This window comes from Aspergillus japonicus (genome assembly GCF_003184785.1).
Source record: "Aspergillus japonicus CBS 114.51 unplaced genomic scaffold BO86scaffold_16, whole genome shotgun sequence".
NCBI lineage: Eukaryota > Fungi > Ascomycota > Eurotiomycetes > Eurotiales > Aspergillaceae > Aspergillus > Aspergillus japonicus.
Genome location: NW_020291653.1, coordinates 1 through 21,509, shown reverse-complemented (window position 1 = coordinate 21,509; position 21,509 = coordinate 1). Strand labels below are relative to the sequence as shown.

Here is a 21,509-nt window from a genome sequence, read left to right as displayed (position 1 = left end):
ACCTCGTCATCAGCAACGGTTCTGAGGTGGTGGGTTACAGGGTGTTCGCGGGATTTTTTTTTCTAATGTGTCATGGGATGGCTTTATTTTTCCCCTTGGGCCAAATGTTTTTTATGGTTTTCGTGACATGAATGCGGTGTAACATAACACGGATCTGGGGTTGGTCGCGCAATTTTGCCTTCCCTAGCAGAATTCTATTTCTGAATTGCTTTCCATATCCATGTTTTCATTCACGCAGCTCTACTGGGTTGACGTACATTATTAGGAAAGTGTTTCTGGACTAAGACCCACGCATTCGTTCCAGGTGTCTATTCTGTATCGTCCAATACCTCGACTTCGTCCAGAGCATCTCGCCCCATTTTTGATGTATCCACCTCGTTGATGACATGGATGATCGCTCTGCCTTCTACCGACTTCAACCGACACTCCCAGTCCTGCCAGTCTTCTTCATTTCGAATGAGAAACCCAATAAGCATGCTTGGATCCATATCCCGCATGTGAATCCTCCGCAGTCGTCGGGTGTGGTAAGTGTCGATCTCATCTTTCGAGTATGACTGCCCTGTGTCACGGTCTGGAAGCGCTGGGCGGGTGAAGTGGGGGTCGAGATAGAATAAATGCGAACCTTGGTGGCCTACAAAATAATGCGAGGCCGAGGGACGTCCCCTAATGTTCATCGCGTCAGTTTGGTTTAGTGGCAGGTACTCGGGGACATACCCTGCTATCCCCACTGACTGGGGGAGTTGTAACGCAGCCTTAAGGCCATTCCAGTATGCCGGTGTCACGCGATCGATGCCCAGTCTTATTCCGACAAGTATGAGTGTTGGTTGAATCACATCCGTCCCGCTACGTGCGATTTCCAGGAATCTATCTCGATAAACCTCCCCTGTGTCATTTGTGACATATACGTTGAGTGCTGGTCCTTGCCACAAATTGGAGAGCGCCCTAGCTTGATCTTCAGTTCCAGTCGATACCTTGATGTGTGGGTTTCACATACTCGATGCATCTGGCGGTTGCGGATGGCCCAAACCACTCTCCTGGGAATTTACCACATGACTGTGCACCATGCTGTACAAAACGATGGATCGAGAAGGGGGCACTGGGATTATCTGCAAAAAGCGATAGCAAGCTGGCTTCTTCCTTGTGTCTCTGTCCGCGACGCCAGTCTATCAAGATATTAGCAAGGTAAAATGGCTCTCGTTAAATGTCTGAGATTTTGTTTCCTACCCCGCCCGAGTAGCAGAAAAGCCATCGCATTGATCAGTAGGCTTTGGCCTGATCTTATCATACAGCCCCATCCGGTATCTGATGTAAAACCTTGGGTATCCAACAACTGACTTCGTAGTCGGACGCTTAGTGTCATGGACGCACTGGCATTGTGGCCATCTGTCCTGGGTATTGGTGTGAAATGTGATCGATAGGTCATCCAGATCCTTGATTCAAAGTCTGAGATGAAGGTCTCAGGCCAAATATGCTCTGGTGCGCCTTGTGTCTTTGAGACCGCTGATGCAACTTCATCGCCTTCGTGACACTCCTCTTGGCCATTATCGGCTACGTGGTATGCAGGTATTAGTTGATCTGTCCACTTCGCTGGCGTACTCTCTTTTCTTCCTTCTTCTATCTTGTTTTGTGTATGCGGGACTTTGTGGTTGCGGGTGGGCTTACAGGTCTTGGTCTGTGAGACTTCTGGCCCCTCGGCAGGAAGGTACTTTACCCCCAAACACCAGATTGGTTCGTGTGGTTCTCTGTCATTCCTGGGCTCAGGGTCCCAGATATACTGCACAATGCGCTTGCTACAGCGGCCGATATCCGCAGCATTCATGGTTGATGTGTCTCTCTGGGTTTGCACGGTGCTCAGTTCTGGGCACTCAGAGGATGGAAGGTTGTCGCCGGTTCGGTTGCTACGTCAGTGTCCGGCGGGGGTGGGTCTAGGACATCGCCGGCCCGCTTGGGTCATGCGGAATGGGCCATATGAGCACTGGTGCTGCACCTTCTGACTGAGAAGTCTCTCGTCAGGTGGCGTAGCAGGATGGGCATGGTATTTATGCTTGATGTTACTGGCAGCCCTATCGAAAGTTTTCACGGAGCTTTTTCCTGTTCTTTACTTTGCAGTGTCTTCTTCCTGCGGGTGATAATTCTGGTGATGTTTATACAAAGGTACGAGTAGAACTATATATAAACGCAGGGCAGTGGCCGGACGACTCCATCAAAATCTAGGATAGCACCCCACAAAGAAGTATCTTACACTACCAAGACAAAGTAACCAAAAGGCTATACGTGCCGTGGATATACCCACCAAGTGCACATACCCATCCAAAGCAGGCAGTGCAAAGATGCCGGACAGCTTCAGCGATCTAGATAGTAGTAGATACCCACTCAGGTGGAGAGTGGACAGCGATCCCACCCCGCAGATATTCACTCACCGCCCGCCCGACAAAGTGGAAAAAACCCAGAGCCGCCGCCCCGGGTAAGTTTTGAAAAGTGACTACTGCAATTCTTACACATCGCTTACATCCTTTTTAGGTACATCCAGTACTGCCACAAGCATCTACGCACACAAAAGAGCGGCTTCAGGATGCCACGGTCCAAGGTGAAGCCGAGGGTTAAAAAGAACAAAATAATAGTACCCAGCCTCCAAGGTACTGGCGCCGGTTTACTATGAATACTCACATGTTTATGCTAACGCCACAGAAGCCACAGGCAAAAACCATTTTACCCTGCAACAAGAAGCACGCAATACAGAGGGCCGCAGCTCACGAAGGATAGACACCTCTCTTCGCCACCAAGTCATACAATTCGTCAGCGCACGAAATACGGCATCTATAGATCAAGAAATAAATCCACACCATCCAGAACCTCTCCACAAACCCCAGGATTTGCCAACCGGAGAGTCATCTGATGCTGCCACGCTTTTAAGCCCATCTCTCGGAGTTAGCAATGACCAATGCCACCTCGAACCGCCCGACGAAAGTCTTACTCCCAGAGTCACATCGGACATGGCCGCACTATGGTCTCCGGACACAGAGGACTCCAGCGAGGACGAGGTGGTTTTCCCAGGGCGCCGAAGTCAGGTAGCCGAGCATCCTCCCAGAGAGTCAGGATCGATATCCGTCGCCATATTCACAGACACCCACAGCCCCGCCGACGACACGAGGCGGACCGTCCCTGTCGATAGATACCCTGGAAGTGTCTCACCGTTCAGACCCGACTTAGCACCAGCACAAGAGTCCCCGGTTGGACAGGGTCTGGGCGAATGTCCAGATTATATCAGCCTCAAGGTCAAAAGGACAAATAAGAAGGAGAAGACGATGCGGAGGGTTTCCGCAACAGATGAAGACGCTGTCCTGGCTGATTATATCGCAAACATGGATGATGAATATTTGATGCTACAGGGCGGGCGCAGCCAGAAAAGAGGTTCTGAAGCGTATACCATGGCGAATACAGGCCATTTACCACGTTCCAACAGCAGCACCGGACGTGCCGGTAGAGCAACATCATCTCGTATTGAAACCGCTCGCCGGCGGTCCTCGAAGGAGTGCATCGACCGTGCAGGATGTAGGTGGAGATATCCCTGCAATAGATGTCCTCATGCTAACCATACCAGGCAATGACCCGGAGGTGGAGCCGACAACACAAGGCCTATTGGTTGCCCCAGGCACGGATGGATACGACCGGGAAAGCAGCCAACTGATCGACAATGATCTCGAGCACGCTGAGGCCGATGGAATGAACTGCACAGTGCTGTCAGACTCGTCCTCTGATACTGATTCTGCCCATGGAATCGAATCAGAGACTAGAGATCCCTCTTCAGATGTTCAACAAGACCACCAAGAGGAAAGCATGTTTGCATCGGCGAATGCGTTTGCTGACGCGCTGGATCTTGATCCCTACTACGGGTTCGACATCATGGACTTCAACCGACCCAGTCTGAAGAAAAAGCCCAAAGGGAATGGTCGTGGTTTCAATGCTTACTTGCCTGACAGTGACTTGGAGGCGGAACTCCTGAGTGCATGGCAAACCGACCGCGCTAAGAAAAGATCGAGAAAGCAGCAAAGAGAGCAACTTCGCTCTGAAGGGTTGCTTGGTCGACAAACTGCCGAGCCAGATCTCAGAGTGAAGTACGCAAAAGGAATGGACACTACCGAACTGAAGATGGAAATACGACTTTTTCTGTTGTCAACAAAGCATAGGTACCTTCTGAAACCTTCATTGTATTCTCTAGTATTCAGAATCTAACGCAAGGTGGCACCAGTAGCTTGGTTCTCCCTCCAATGGCGAAGCAACAACGAAAGCTAGTACATGAACTGGCGAACATGTTGTGTCTCACTTCTCAGTCACGGGGTAAAGGAGCGAATCGGTTTCCAATCATGAACAAGACGTCTCGGACTCCAGGTTTTACTCAGCAAACCATCCCTCAACTGGAACGAATACTGTCGAAGGGCAAGTACGTCCAACGAGGCTCCAAATCTTGGGACCACAAGGCGACAAAACCAGCCAAAGGTCGACGTGGACGCCCCGACGCATCGGCAACATACATGGATGGGGAAGTTGTTGGTGCTTCGGCACCAGAAATTGGCGCAGGAAACCGAGGGAGAGCTATGCTTGAAAAGATGGGTTGGAGCATTGGCACGCCCCTGGGGGCTACCAATAATAAGGGTATTCTACAGCCGGTGGCGCATGTGGTAAAGAACTCTAGGGCTGGCCTTGGCTAGATTGATGTGTAAAGAGACACCTGTAGCGGGCCTCGCTAGTCACGTTGATCAAATTTCGTGTTATAGAAGCAGCATGTCAGCAGGACTTCATGAAGTTTTCGAGATATAGGTACTGGTGGTTGCCCAAAAGGCACGAGGATTTTCAACCAAGGAGAAAGCTCGATGAAGTCAAGATATTTACGCCATTTTGTTCAATGTGTCACAATCACCTCTTGGTTGCAAATGCCTGCACCCGGAGCTGAGCATGGCCAGACTTTCTAATATGGGTAAAAAGCTGTGATCTAGAGGCAAAGGCAACGCCACAGGTGGCACATTGGCGGTCTTGTGCCTGATTCTCGGCTTGTTGGGCCTTCTTCAGACGCTTTAGCTTGGCTTTTCCCAACTTTGCTGGAGTCACCGGTGGCTTCTCGTGTATCTGTGTTGCTGACAGGTTTTGAGTTAGATCATCTATCGTGCCTGCCGGATTTTGTATATCATCGTCTATTAGCTGAAGTCGATCTTTCACACAATCTCGGGGCGCATAGTCAGTGTCACAATCCGAACTATCATTTGGCTCCTTGGAGGAACTGGAAGTATTGCTGATGCCAGTATATGGGTTATTGTGATTGTCGAAATCGTTGTTTTCACTCTGTGTTTCTGCATTTGAACTACTGCGATCCAGTGATTTGGGATTTGGTGAAGCTGACTGTGACTTCTTGTTCATGTCTAGAACAGAAGTTGAGCTGTTACATGCCAATGCGGTTGTTTGTTGCGTAGAGTCGAAGGCAGAGAAATCATCCACCAACCCCAGCTGCGTATTCTCCGCTCTCATTTCTTTTTGCAACTGTTTGACAGCCTTAATATGTTTCTTGCTTTGTTCGTGTGTCTCAAATTGCTTAGCACTCTTAAAGCTTTTATGACACACAATACAATCAAAAAGCTCTACCGCGACATCCGAGATATTGTAGCTGTTATCAGAATCATTGTCACTGTGATCTTGTGACATCGCCCACTCCGGTGCGACATATTCGCGAAACTTGGCTTGATTGACTGCTCGTGACTTGGCAGCTTGCGCAGCAGTGGAACGACGAAGAAATTCTTGTCGCTGAGATTCGCTCTGAGCACCGGACTTGTATCGTGGGTCACGCTTCTTGATAAACGCCACAAGCGACCGAACTGCATCATTGAATTCCCGAATCCCATCCTCACGTAGACGTTTGTTCTCTTTCTCCATCAGCCGCCTAACACGACGGTCTGGGGCCTCTGAATAACGGTATTTATCTTTCCACGCGAATGTCTTTGTTGTTGAGAAGCCACTCCACGCCACGTAAAAGGGACGCACAACGTCCTCATATCCATCGTCGCGATGGCCAAAGGTTGGATATTTTGCTGTATTTGTTCTTTCGCCGGAGGTACTTAGCTCTTCCTCCAGAGCGAGACGTGAAAAAATCTCACGAAGACCACCGTAGAACCCTTCAGGGGCATCGGAAAACTCCATTCGAGGACTGAATTGTGAGAACAGTCCAAAGATTTCATTTGCAGTCGTGATTCTGGTATTGTTCGATAATCTGACATCTTCAAATTTGCCATCCTGCCCTAAAATGGCTTCTTGATGAGAATCATACCAGGCGCGCTCTTGGGGATCTGAGAGCACTTCGTAAGCAGCCTGGACCTCTGCAAATAGCTTTGTCGCGTTTTCCACATTTCCAAAGTTCTTGTCAGGATGTAACTCCAGAGCTTTTCTCCTGTATGCCCTTTTTATTCTTATTAAGCAGCCGCCGGATAGTGTCAGTTTTGAGTAAGCTAGGCAAAGAGTGTGAGAAAGGAAGGGGGGTCAAGAGAAGTGGCTTACTCTTCTCCAGATGCGTCTCGAGCGACCTGCAAGAGTTCATAATACCCGACCTTCTTATTCTCATCGACAGAGGTACCGGGTTCTTTAGTGTTCGTTGTGGAGTAGTATTGGCCCATTCCAGCGGTATTCGTTCCAGATCGTCGCGGTAGAAGAATTGAAAGAAATATGGTCGAATTATGGTTGTAAAGTACCCGGGTATCCGCCCAGCTCTGATTCGTGGTCTCCAACCTCAAATGATATCAGTACATACAGGTGCTCACTAGTGTGACGACTCATTCCCCAGCCTAGTGTTGAGGTCATTTTGTCATAATCTCAGAAGTCATCCTTATATCCTTGTCACGCGGGATGGTTGTGTCTCTTGATTGTCTCCCTGAAGAGCTGCTACAACACGTCCTTCATTACTGTGAACCCTTCTCCACGGCTGCATTAGAACAAACAGCTCGCAGATTTCATGGCGTCACTAATGAACCAACACTATGGCGCTATTATTGTTTGACAGAGTTCAAATATTGGGCCTCTGGTCACGAATTGCCTAAGAGATTGACAGCTCCCATAGCCAATACGGATTGGAAACGACTCTATGTAACGAAGCATACAAGCTACCGCACAACCACACGCCTGCTGAACAAAATACTCTGCAGTCAGGCTGGGAGGATCGAGCAGATCCAAGCGATAACTGACCTTGGATACGATGCTAAAGATGCTCTTTCACATAACATCTCTGTGGGGTCTGAGGCAGAAGACCATTTGGCGCGGAGGTTGGTACCATTAACTTTATATTCTGCCTGCCATATTGTTTAACCATACATCTACCATTAAAGATATTACGCTAGAGCGGTCTTGTCCTGTCTTCATCGAAGTTTTGCCATCCGGGAGTGGGAAAAACTTAGACGTGGAGAGGCTGTGTCTTTGAGTAGAGCGCTTGGCGCATTCGATCTGTTCATTCCGGAGAGTGGGTTTGGCAGTCTCGAAGAGGTAGGCCAGCATCTTAAGTTGGAAATGTCACTATTACTGATTTGCTTCGAAGATTGTCATCAAGTTGGATAATGTCACATCATTGTTTATCGAACAACACCCACATTTTCAACAATTAACCTGTCGTGAGAAGGCTAGAGCCATCGCAGGCTTCCTAAGAGCGAACAATTTCAATGGTATTGAACCAGGAAGGAGTTATCATCGCCTGGAACATAATTTCTTAGGTGTTTCACTGAACGATCCTGCACACAACTCACTCCCTCTAGTCTCAGCTACTATTTACTGCCATGTTGCACAGAAACTAGGCCTAGACGCCCGGCCATGCGGATTCCCCTTCCACGTTCACGTGATTGTCATGCCTGCGACCGGATATGATGTCGATGATCATGCAGTCGAAGCTGGAATGCGAGGAGGTCCAATTTATATGGATCCATTCAGATCAGACAAGGAGACACCAATTATAGATTTGCAGCATCAGTTGAACTTCTTGGGAGCCTCCGCTGCGGAACAATCGACGTTCCTTGGCAAGTCTGAGGTATCGGAGATCGTGCTTCGTTGCAGCAAGAACATATTGAACTCTATTCAGCGCAGCAGTGATTTCGACGATGTACATTTTGCGTCAGTTGATTTGGTCAGTGCAAAATATGCCGCTGTCTGGTCATCTATGCTACTTTCAGATCCGGCTCGGTCTATCGAGTTGAGGCATAGCCTTCCATCGTTGATGGAGCTTCTAGCCATGGAATTTCCGTCAGATGTAGATCTGGTTGAGCACTTCATCACTCCTATTTTCAGCGGTATGGCTGAGCATGACAACATCTTGGAAAGTCTTCATATTATGCGGGCTGTGGACGGGATTCCGAGGGAGGTCAAGAAGCGCTCCGCTCAAGATGGCAGTGTCAGATATCGAATTGGCCAGGTTTTCAGGCATCGCCGATACGCATACCGTGCCATTATTACCGGGTGGGATGTGGAGTGTGGTGCGGGTGAGCAGTGGATGAGACGTATGGGAGTGGACAATCTTCGGGATGGTCGACACCAGAGTTTCTATCATGTACTGTATGTGACTGTGCTTGATAAATTTACTAACCGACTGTGGAGCTGACGATTCCAGTGTTGAGGATAGAAGTGTTCGGTACGTGGCAGAAGAAAGCATTGAGCCTCTTGTCACGGAGATAGCAGATTTGCCACCCAGCCTGGTTGCGATCGCAGGCAAACACTTCAAGAGATGGGATAGTGATAGAAGGGTTTTCGTGAGTAATATTATGGATGAATATCCAGATGATTAATAAGTATGGTATCTTGGTATTCTTGTATTAGAATGTACTATATTATTATATTAGTCAAAAAAATTCCGAATGCTTCTAGTAGGAGTTTAAATCTTAATAATCCCACTATTGTTAGTGATGGCTAATAGTAATATTCTGACATTCTAATCTTTGCTATAGCAATATTCTGCTTTTTATTTATTACCTCTACCTTTTATACTACTTATATAGCAGAAGTTTCTATATTTTACTATTCTATAGTTCTTTTTATATATATTTAAGGGGTTTTAATATACAGCAGTATATTTTTTTTGGCTATTTAAATATATATTTTATATACCTTTAGAGAATAGCAGTATTTTCTATATTTATTCATTGATATTAGTAACAAAGGTTGCTGATTGTTATAGTACAGACCTAATATACTAATTCCACCTATTCTATCTGTTTAATCTATTTTATTTATTTAACCTATTCTACTTTAATAATCTAACTGTTTTTTTAACTGCTTTATATATAGGTTATAATTTTTTTAACTGTTTATTTATTTATAATTCTACTTATAGCTTAAAAAGCTATATTTTATTTATAAATCTAAAAATAGTCTAGTCCAGTAGCTAATAGAAAATTTAAAAAACTAGTTATAAAAAATTATTTAACTAAAACTATTATTTTTACTATTTAGCTAAACTAAAAACTAGATATTGTAATATTTGGATACTGTTAAGAAGCAAGCTGGTGTCTGGTTCTTAGTCTGGCTAGATAGTAGAAATAATAGCTTCTAACTAAATAATTTTTTATAACTAGTTTTTTAGATTTTTTATTAGCTACTGGATTAGGCTATTTTTAGATTTATAAATAAAATATAGCTTAAAAAGCTATAAACAGAATTAAAAGCAGATAAACAGTTAAAAAAAACTACAGATTATATATAAAATAAATAAAAAAAATAGTTAAATTATTAAAATTAAATAAATTAAATAAATTAAATAGATTAAATAAGTAGAATAGATAAAATAAATATATTAAATTTATACTATAATAGTTTACCCCCTTTTTAAAGCTAAGCTTTATTAAAATATAGATTATAATTTATTAAAATAATAGTAATAAAAGTTTTTAATTATTTAATAAATATTTTTTAAGTACTGGACTAGCTTAGTAGTTAGATTTAAATATTTAATTTATTTTATAATATATATTAGTTAAGGGCGGCCGCGTCCTCTGTAGTTTTATATAAAATTTAAAATATTTTTAATTTTTAATTTTAAATTTATTAATTTTTATATAAGGTAGTAGAGGTTAATACTATTCTAAAACTAGTTTTTTACTAATAAAAATAAATAAACTGGTATTAAATATAGGGTATATTTTTATACTAAAAAATAAAACTAGTAAATAAATATATAAACTAATTATTTTTTTTAATTTTATATAGTTTTAAAATATTTTAATTAAGCTTTTTACTAGATTTTAGTATTTTAATATATTAAATATTTAACTATACTTTTTAATTTTTTTTTTAAATTTTTTTATAAATTTATATTATTAATTTATTTATTTTATATATTAGGCTTGGGCGGTAGATATTTCTGTTTTAATAAATTTAATAATAGCTTATATTTTTATAATAAACTGGTCTATATTTTTAACAGCTAGGCTGTTTAGAATTACTATAGACTCAAAATCTATATAAAAATAAAAGCTGTAGTTTATAAAAAATAAAATAGTTTTAATAGTATTAAAATAAATTATATTTAAAGTAAATCTAGCTAAAAGAAGCTATTAGCTTTAATTATTTTATAAATAATTTATATAAATATAAAAGTATTATTTAAATATTATATTAACTTTTTAAGTTTAGCTGTTAATTTTAGGGTAATATATTATAAAAAGCTTACTGGTAATATCTAGTTATTATATTAAATATTTTTAAAATTTAAAAATAAACTAAAATTTTTTATTTAAAAAAATAAATTAGAATAAATTATATAATTTTTATATATATTTAATATATATAGTTACAACAGCAGCAGTATTAGCAGTAAAATTATATAATATTAAATATTTTATTTTTATTAAATAGTTAATAATTATTAAAATAGTGTTATAGTTTTAGCTTTTATATAAATATATAAAAAGTTTATAAATATATTCTACTATTGTCAGGGCCGGTTAAATCAGTTTATTTTTACCAATTTAGTACTAACAATATAGAATATTAATTATAAAAAGAAGAAGAGAAAATAAAAAAAATATAAGCCTATAGCTTATCTACTGTAGAACAGCTTAGAGGTAAATAAAACAAATACTATAAAAATATTAAATAAAATTAACTTAGTAGATTATATTTATAGAATTATTTTTATATTATTTCTAAAATTCGCTTTAGCTGTCTGCAGATAAAAAGTATTTTTATAGCCTTTTTTAAAATTACTTTTATAATATAATAGTAGACTATACTTATTTTCTGGGGTTTAAAAAAATTATTATTAAAATAATTTAAATTAAAAACTTTTTCTACAGCTGCTTTTAGCTAGGCTAAAAGGTATTTTAAAAAACCTGGGCTTATTAAGTAAAAATTATAAAACTTTTTTAAAAATATAGGGGTATTTTTTAGATTACTAGCAGAGTACTATATTAGATTTATTTTATTTAAACTTTTTTACTTAATATAGTATATTAAATATTTTTAAAATATATAAAAGTTAAAAATTTAGTTTATTTTATACTTTATATTTTAATTTATTATAATTAGTTCTGTTTAATTTTAAGTTTATTCTAGCAGTAGATTACTAGTTAGTATAATTTAAAGCTTTTCTAAATAAAATACTAGATATATTTTAATACTAATAGATAACTAAACTTGGAATATATTTAATTTTATTAAAATTTTATATAGACTGTATTATTTATTAGTTAACTTTTTAAATAACTATTTTTAGTTTTAGTTAAATAATTTATATAAATTCTGCTTTTTATTTAAATTAAAGTTTTTTTCCAGTATTAGTTAGCCTATATAATTTATTATTTTTAAAAATTAGTAATATTAGTTTTAATAAACTTTTAAATATTTTTAAAATAAGTTACAATACTCTAGGTATAAGTAATATTTATATTATTTAATTTAATATTTATTAAAGGCTTTTAGTTAAAAAATAATTAAAACTAATATCTATATTTTATTTAAAATAAAAATATTTTAAAAATTATATACAGTAGATAGGTGGTGGTAAAGTCTATTACTAGTAATAATTTTAACTAATTATTATAAAAATTATTAATAAGAAAAATTAGTTTTTAAACTAGATACTGATTTATATTTTTAATTTATTTATTAGTTTAGAAATAGTAAACTATAAAAAGTTTCAGCTTAATTTAAAAAATATAATAAAACTTTTACTAAAATTTCAAAATAAACTAGGGTTTTTTATTAAAAATAATAGTATCTAAAGGCCTTATTTAAATATAAATAAATAAACTATATTCTATATAGTAATATTTTTTATATATAAAATAAATACTATTTATTTAAAAAACTAGTTTATTATTATATATACTATATTATATTGTTATATATTTTTAGCAGTATTAAAAATCTATAAATATATACTATTATAGTTTATTAGTAACTAAAAATAGTTAAAATAAACTCTGTAGTAGTTTTTTTTAGTAATTTTTATATTTATAAATTATATAATTATTTAAATATTATTAAATATTTTTATTTTAAATATTTTAATAGTAATACTACTTAACCAATTTTAAAGTTTTTATTTATTTAAAGTATACAGTTAATAGTTTATAGTATATTTTATTTAATAATTTAATTTTTAAAAAGTAAAAACTATTTAGATTATTAATATTTTTTTATTTTTAAATAAGTTTATCTAATTTATAGTTAGTATATAGAATCTGGTTTATTAGTAGTAATTTTTTATTTAATAAAAATAATATAAATAATATTAGCAGTTATAAAGTCTTCAGATTTAGCTACTTAAAATATAATATAATTTAATTATATTTTTAATTTATTAATTTATTAATTTTTTTTATTATATAAGTATATCTGCCAGTATATTTATCTTTTCTAGTCTATATTAAATTTAAAAATAATATTTAAATAAAAACTTAGCCTATTATATTTATTAGTATTTAACTTTTTTAAAATTATAAAATATTTTAATACTTTATAATTAATAAATACTTTAAAAAAATTTTTATAGTTTTTTTAGTTTTATTTTTTAAATTTTTATAGACTAAATAATAGCTAATATTTTCTTATTATAAATATTATAATTCTATTTAGCAGATATTATAGTTTTTAAAAAAAAATAAAACAGAATACTATTAATTATTAATATATTAAATAAAAACTTTAATAATAGTTTTATTTATAATATTTATTTTTAATCTAGTAAAATAAACAGAATTATAATAGATTAGTACTAGTATTATAGTTAAAATATTTTTTAAAAATTTAAGAACTATTTAGTATTTTTTATCTTATATAAAAGGGGTATTTTTATATATAAGTAGAATTAATAGCTAAGCTAGTTTACTATAGTTTTTAATAAAGTATTAATAAAAATTATAAAATTTAAAAAATAATTATACTTTATATATAGTTTTTAAAATATTTTAATTCTTAATAATAGTTATTTTTTTTAAATCTACTTATATTTTATTTATTAAAATAATAAAATTTATATTTATAAATAACTGTTTACAAACCAGCTTTATATAGTTTTTTAAAAACTAATTTAATATAAATCTAATATTTAAAAAAATTATTACTATAGATAAAAATATTACTAATATAAATAGTTATAAACTTATTAAAATATTTATAAAAGATTTTATTTATTAGTTTTTAAAATACAGTAGATTTATTAGCTAATCTAAATAAAAAAATCTTATATTTAAATATACTATATTAAGTTTAAAAAGTAGTTAGATTTCTTAAGTTAAAATTTATATAAATATAGTAAATATTTTATTTAATATTTAATTTTATAAATATTTTAGCTTATTTTAGTTAATTAATAATTTTATTAATTAATACTAGTAGATATAAATTTTTTTTAATTAGTATATTAAGCTTTTAATAGTTTATATATATATAAAGTTCTTCTCTAGATTTCTAGACTATTAAAATAGATAATATAAAAAATTTAAAATTTAAAATAAAATTTTTTTTTAAATTTTTAATAATATAGTATTTTACAGCTTTTAGCTTTTTTACTGTTATTTTATACAGTAAAATATATTTAAATAAAAATTTTTTATTTAACTAAATTTTATAATTATAAGTATAAAAAAATAGTAGGGTATTAAAAACTTATTTAAAAAATATTTTAATTAAATTATAATATTAAAAAAAAAGTTTTTATAATTTCTTATTATTTTTATTTAGTAAAAAGTAATTATATTTTTTTATTAATTATTTTTTTAATTTTTTATAAAAAAGTAATAAAAATTTTTAACTTTAGTTTTTTTAAATATTACTAAAAGCCGGCTGTTTTTATTAATATAATTTTTAAATTAGCTACTTTTAATCTTTTTTAATAATTAATACTTTTAATAATAAATTTAGTTTTAAGTTTATTTTTTTATTTAAATATAATACTTTATTTATTTTAGTAAATACTTTAGTTTAGTTAGTTATATAAAACCTAATCTTATCTAAAATTTATAAAATTTATATTTAAATTACTAAATTTAATCTTTTATTTTACTATTTTTTAATAATTTTTATATTATAAGGGGGCTTATTTTTAATAAAATATTTAAATAAATTATAACTATACAGAATTAGTTTTAATATAAAATAGATTTTTTTATAAATTAAAATTTTTTTATTATATATTAACTGCTAATTTTTTACTATATATTTTTTAAATTTAAAAATTAATTTATTTTTTTACTCTGTATTTTTTTAGTATATATAATTAATCTTTTAGTATTTAATAAAACAGGGGGTACTACTTATAAAAATTTGTATTAAATTTTATTTTTAAATAAAAATTTATTAAATTATATTAATTAATTTTTATAATAATTAAATAAAACTTTCTGCTTTGCCAGCTATAATTTTTTTAAAATTATATTATAAAATCCTAGATTTAGTATTAGAAAAAAAACTTAAGTAAAAGGCCTTTTTTCTACTATTAAATTAAAATAAATTATATATATTAAAAAAGTAGAAAATCTTTTATTAAATCTAATTATATTTTAAATATTTTATAATTTAAATAATTTTACTTTTAAAAATATTTCTACTTTTACTGTAAATTTTATATTAATATAAATATAAATATTTACTTTAATATCTACTAGAATTTAAATAAAAATAGCTATTATATTTTTTAAAATTAGAATTTTAATTATAAAATTATTTTTAAAAGATTTTAATAGAATTTTTAAATTAATATACTACTGGTTTATACTTAGTATATTTAAAATAAAAACTTTTTTTAAATAAAGTTTTTTATTAATATATTTTTAAATTTAGTTTTTTTTATTATTTGGATTAGAAGTATTTTTTTTAGATAATTATAATTTAAATATTTAGATTTTTTATAGTAGAAGTATTTTTTTGGCTAATAATATAGTATAGATTTTTTTATTTATACAGGATCTAAATAAAGTTTTAATTTTATTTTTATTACTTAATAAAATAATTCTACTATTTAGATTATTTTTTTAATTTATAAATAAAATTTAATAATAATATTTTATATATTTATTTATACTTTTAGAAACTCTGGTACAGATAATAGTATACTATTTAAAATTAATATTAAATTTTTAAAATTTAATAAAAATTAGTTTTTTAAACTTTAAAAACAGCTTTTAGTAAAAATTAAATTTTTAAAAATTTTTTAAAAATATCTGCCTTACCAGCCAGGTAGTAAAACTAAGTATAAAAATTATAAAATTTTTATTTAAATATTATTTTAAAATATATATATTTTAGTTTAGTATTCTATTTTTAGTTTAGATTAATATAAATTACAGCTAAATAAAATAAAATATCTACTATATTTTTTAAAAATTATTTAGCTTTAATTTTTAGTTTAGAAAATAAATATTTATAGATATTACTTTTATAATAATTAGTTATATAAATTTTTTATATAAATAGATTTTTATAATAGTTAATATTAGCTTTAAGTTTCTGCTTAACTACTAGTCTCTAATTTTTAAAAATAATACTTTTTCTATTATTAAATATTAAAAAATTAAAAAGTTTTATAGTTTTTTTAAATATAGTATTTTTTTAATTTATACTAGTTATTAGAATTAATATAGTATTTTACTATACTTTAATTTAAATTACTTTATTTTTTAAAGTATTTTTTAGCCTTTAATAGATTAATATTATAAAATAGTATTTTTTAGTTAATTTTTAATTAAACTAGTCTTTTCTTTAGTTTATCTACTTTAGTTAATAGTTTAATTTTTTTTAAATTTACTATAAATTTTTAATATTAACTTAAAAATATATATAAAATTTTTTTTATAAAAATTATAAACTTCTTTAGCTGTAATATCTCTACCGGGGGTTTTACTAGTCTTATTTATAAATAAAATTAATTTATATTTTTTTTTTAAAAACTTAGTTTTTAATATATTTTATACTATTATAACTGTTCTGGTTTTTTAGTTTTAATACTAGTTAGTTTAGGGTTTAACTTAGTTTAGAATCTAGTTTTTATTTATTAGTTTTATACAGCCTATAAGCTATAGTAATAAAGTTCTTTTAGTTTTAGTAACTATTTAATTATATATAAAATTTTTAATTTTAAGGTTTATATTTTTTTAAATTTATATTTTTTAAGACTAATTATTATTGCCGTCGGCACGCATATAGGGGAAACCTTTAAAATAATAAAAATATATATATTTTATATATATAGTTATTAAAGGTTTTAAAAAAAGAATAGAAAATAAAAATAATAGTTAATGTTATATTAGGACCGGTTAAATTAGTTTATTTCTACTAATTTAATACTAATAATACAAAATATTAAATATAAAAAAAAAGAAAAAATAAGAAAAGAAAATATAAGTTTATAGCTTATCTGCTGTAAAACAGCTTAGGGGCAAATAAAAGAAATACTATAAAAATATTAAATAGGGTTAGCTTAGTAGACTGTGTCTATAGGATTACCCTTATACTATACTTATTTAAATACTAGTAAAGGCTTTAGAATTTTTTATTTTATTTTTTTAAATAACATTATTTTCAAGTAGATATAGTAACTTCTTATTTATTATTTTATATATTAGTAAATATTAGGCTAGTAGTATTTTTAAACTAGTAGCTTATATATATAAACTTTTCTAAAGTATTTAAAAACAGATTTGTTATAGACTAGTCTAGTTAGATTAATTCTAATTTATTTATTATTAAATATGTATAATTAATTTTTATAGAATAAAAAGCTTTTTTTTATATAATATTAGTAATATATCTAGGTAATAGTTTTTATTAGTAGCTAAAGCTTTTAGTATTTTTTTAATCTATTTATTTTTTTTATATATAGTATAAAAAGGTATTTATATTTGAAACAAAAGTTATAAGTCTTATTTATTTTTAAATATTATATTTTTTTAAATATATAAAATAGATGTTAGGTTTATTTTTAGTATATTTTTTATTTTATTTTTTAAAATTATTTTTTTTTCTGTTATTTTTACTTTTTGGTGGGGTCGGGGGTAGTATTAGTAAATAAATAAAATTAATATTTTTTATTTTAAAACTATTTAGCTTTAGTATAGCAGATATTTATTTTTTTTTAAAAAAATTATCTAATTTTTTAGTTAGGCTGTTAGACTTAATTTTATATTTTTTAAATATATAAATAATTTTAAAGTTAAAGTATAATAAAAATTTAAATTATTAGATTTATTAGCGGTTCAGCAGCTAAGTAGATATAAAATATTTTAAATTATAATAGTTAATAATAATTTAAATTAAAAATAGGATTTTTTTTAGCTTAGATTACTATTTTTAAAAGTAGTAGATAATAGCAAGTAATTTTTTATTATAAATTTTATAGTTATATTTAATAGGGATGTATTTTTTAAAAAAGTATATAATAAAATATAGTACTCTATTATTACTATACTAAAATAAAACTTTTTTTAATATATAGTTAAAAATATTAGTTTCTAAAATAAAATTATAAGATTAATTAAATAATTATAAAACTAGTATTTTAATAAAAGTATTTTTAAATATAGTAAATATTTTCTAGTAATCTAAGGTTTATATAAATAGAATATTTTTTTTATTAAATATATAAGCAGAGCAGTTAGTTTTAAAAAATTATAAATAAATTAACAGTAAAAATTACTAAAATCTAAAAAAACTTATATATTAGTTATATAAATTAAAATAGGCTATTTAGCTATAGTTTTAATTTTTTTTAAATCTATATAAAATCTTTTACAGTCTATAATTAGGCCTAGAAATTTAATTTTAAATATAATAAATTTATATTTAAATAATTTAGTATAAAGTTCTATTTTTTTTAACTTTTATAAAATATAGTAAATATATTTTAAATATTTTTTTATAAAAGCAGCTGTAAATTAAAATATTATTTAAATAAGTAGTATAAAATATATTAAAATAATTTTTTAAAGTATTATTAATATATTACTAGAGTATAGTAGGGGCTCTAGTTAGTTTAAATAGTATTATAAATATTTTATATAGTTTTAAATAAATTTAAAATATAGTTAAGTACTTTTAGCTTTTTTTAATTCTAATATTATTAAAGATGCTGATAATATTACTTTTTATAAAGTATTTTATTTTTTTTAAATTATTTAGTATTTTTTTATAAGTAGAAGCAGATATTTGTTCTTTATAAAAATAGTATTTTAAATATAGTAGTTAATATAGAATCTTAGGCCTTTCCCAGGTTTTTTTATAAATAAAACTAAAGAGGTAACTGGTAATAAGCTAAAATAAATAATTTTTTTTTAAATTTTTTAAAAGCTATTTTTTTAAAACTTATAATTTATTTTAAAATATTTTATATAGGGGGCTGAACAGTAGACTTTTTTTATTTTTTAAAGTAATAATATAGTTATACTTTTAGTATAGTAGTAGCCTTTTAGTTTTTTTAAAAAAAAATATTTTTAAAGTTTTTAAATTTTTTAAATAGAATTATATTTTTTAGTTTACTAATAAGTTTTAATATTTTATTAATTTAGTTTATTATTACTATAAATATTAAGTAGTTATAGTATATATAAATAGTATATACTATTAATAAAATTAGATAAATATTTTTTTACTACAGCTTTTAAAAATATAATATTTTTAAAATAGACTTTTACTAGTATATTATATAATACTTTAATTTTTTAAAATTTTAATAAAATATTATAATAATTCTAGTAGTACTAACTAATAAACTAAACTATATATATAAATTAACTGGTATAGAAATTGTAGATCTTTAGCTATAAAAAATTAAAAATAATTAAATAGTAGATAAAATAAGTAATTAAAAATTTTTTTTAATATAATTATAAATTTTTAGAGTTATTTAGATATAGTAAATAATACAGCTTAATTTTTTTTATTAGCTATTAAATTTTATAATTATTTTATAGATTTTTAAAAAGTATAATTATAACTAGTAGACTTTAGCCCAGCTTTAGTTTATTACTTTTAAAATAAAATATCTAGTATTAATTATAGTATAGATTAGGACTTTTATATCTTTAGAGTTTAAAATAATAAAAATAATTACTAAATTAGTTTTTTTAAATTTTTTTTAACAGGAATTTTTCTAAGTATAGTTTTTAAAATAATATATAATTATATAGAAAAGTTGGTCTGTTAGCAGTTTAAAATAAATTTACTTTTTTTAGCTGTTTACTAAAATTAAATAAATAAAAATATTTAAACTATAACAGAAAATAAAATTAAAAAATTTATAAAAGTTATAAATAAAATTATTTATTAAAAATAAGTTTTATAAAATAGTAAAAAGATAAATAGTATTTTAAAACTAAATAAAAATAAAAGTTTAAAAATAATAAGTATAGTAAATACATATAAATATTTAGAAATAAAAAATATATAAATACTACTTACAGTATTTTAATATTAGATTTAAAATAATTTTTAATAAAATAATAGTTTAATTTATAGTAGAAGTATTTTTAGTAATTATAGTAGTTAATTTTTTAGTAAAAAAACTAGTAGTATATAATAAATAAATTTTTAAAATTATATTTAAAAATAATAGATTTTTTTTTAAATTATTTTTATTCTGTAGTTTAAACTAGTTTTTTTAAGTATATAGTACTGGGTTAGTAGCAGGTTTCTAGGGGCAGTTACTTAGCCTAAATTTATAAAAATATTATGTATAATAGTTTTTTAAATTTTAAAAAAAATATACTAGTATAAAATAGTTTTTTTTTAAAAAAGTATTATTTATAAGTATAAACTTAAATCTTTAATTAATATTCTATTTAAATATTAGTTAAAGTATATTAAAATATATTTTAGCTTTATATATAAATTTCTAAAATTTAGTAAAATAGTTATAAAAGCTCTGTTACTTTTATTAAAAGTTAAATAATTTATTTTAAATAGTATATTTTTTATTTAGATTTTTAAAAAAGTATTCTAAAAAAATAAGAATATTTAGATAGTTTAAAAAAGTATATTTTTTATTTTTAATATAAAATTATATTTAGATATAGGGTTTTTTTCTAAGGCAGCTAATAATATAGATTTTATAAAAAGTAGATAAAATATATTAATTAATTTTAATTTTTATTTTTTTTTAAATCTAGTTAGTAAAACAGCAGAGGTTGGAGCAGTTACCTTTAAACTTATTAAAATTAAATAAATATTTAAAAAAAAATAAAAATAGAAAATTTAAAAATAATTAATATAATTACTTTTATTAAAGCAGCTGTAGTATTCTTAGTAATAAATATAAATTCTAGGGTTTATACTAGAATATTTATTATAAAAGTAGTAATTTAAATAGCTTTAGTATATTTAATCTAGGCTTAGTTTTATTTTTTAAAAATAATTTTTGAATAGTATTTACTTCTATAAGCTGGTAGTTTAGATTAGTTTTTTTTTTCTAAATCTATTTTACTTAATAAATAAGTAGTATATTTTTTATAATAATAGTATATTAAGTATTAGTAAATATAGTTGTAGTATTTATAGTATATTAGTATAGTTTATTATAGATATTATACTATTTTTTAAAATATTTATTAATGTACTAAGTAAACTTTTTTAGGTTATTTAGTATAGCTAAAGATTACAGGATTACTAATATCTTATTAAAACTATTATTTTTTAAAAAAAGCTATATAGTATTAAAAAGTAAACTAGTGTCTAATTTTTAGTTTAATTAAATAGTAAAAATAACAGCTTTTAGCTAAATAATTTTTTATAACTAGTTCTCTAAATTTTTTACTAGCTACTGGGTTAGACTATTTTTAGATTTATAAATAAAATATAGCTTAAAAAGCTATAAACAGAATAAAAAATAAATAAGCAGTTAAAAAAATTACAGGTTATATACAGGGTAGTTAAAAAAATAGTTAGATTATTAAAGTAAAATAAATTAAATAAATTAAATAGATTAAATAGATTAAATAGATTAAATAGATTAAATAGATTAAATAGATTAAATAGATTAAATAGATTAAATAGATTAAATAGATTAA

The 21,509-nt window shown here is 28.0% G+C and overlaps 4 protein-coding genes across 4 annotated transcripts; 2 read left to right on the top strand and 2 right to left on the bottom strand.

The window, feature by feature from the left end:
• Positions 1-170: 170 nt before the first annotated feature.
• On the bottom strand, positions 171-2,004 carry BO86DRAFT_336178 (cysteine protease ATG4). Its single transcript, XM_025668903.1, has 5 exons — positions 1,663-2,004; positions 1,225-1,548; positions 995-1,163; positions 715-942; positions 171-663 (listed from the first exon to the last, which is right to left on the bottom strand). The coding sequence occupies exons 1-5, from the start codon at positions 1,817-1,819 to the stop codon at positions 309-311; spliced, it is 1,233 nt and encodes a 410-aa protein (XP_025528869.1). The 5' UTR covers positions 1,820-2,004; the 3' UTR covers positions 171-308.
• A 266-nt stretch (positions 2,005-2,270) lies between these two features.
• Positions 2,271-4,709, top strand: BO86DRAFT_359596 (putative R3H and G-patch domain protein; the record flags this gene model as incomplete). Its single annotated transcript, XM_025669783.1, has 5 exons — positions 2,271-2,464; positions 2,521-2,636; positions 2,692-3,552; positions 3,602-4,187; positions 4,253-4,709. Exons 1-5 carry the CDS (start codon positions 2,331-2,333, stop codon positions 4,707-4,709), a joined length of 2,154 nt encoding a protein of 717 aa, XP_025528868.1. The 5' UTR covers positions 2,271-2,330.
• A 132-nt stretch (positions 4,710-4,841) lies between these two features.
• BO86DRAFT_388179 (putative C2H2 finger domain protein) lies at positions 4,842-6,693 on the bottom strand. The gene is made up of 2 exons (XM_025671790.1): positions 6,541-6,693; positions 4,842-6,451 (listed from the first exon to the last, which is right to left on the bottom strand). Exons 1-2 carry the CDS (start codon positions 6,654-6,656, stop codon positions 4,915-4,917), a joined length of 1,653 nt encoding a protein of 550 aa, XP_025528867.1. The 5' UTR covers positions 6,657-6,693; the 3' UTR covers positions 4,842-4,914.
• Positions 6,673-8,806, top strand: BO86DRAFT_388177 (uncharacterized protein). Its single transcript, XM_025671789.1, has 3 exons — positions 6,673-7,298; positions 7,362-7,515; positions 7,568-8,806. The coding sequence occupies exons 1-3, from the start codon at positions 6,886-6,888 to the stop codon at positions 8,615-8,617; spliced, it is 1,617 nt and encodes a 538-aa protein (XP_025528866.1). The 5' UTR covers positions 6,673-6,885; the 3' UTR covers positions 8,618-8,806.
• The last annotated feature ends 12,703 nt before the right edge of the window (positions 8,807-21,509 follow it).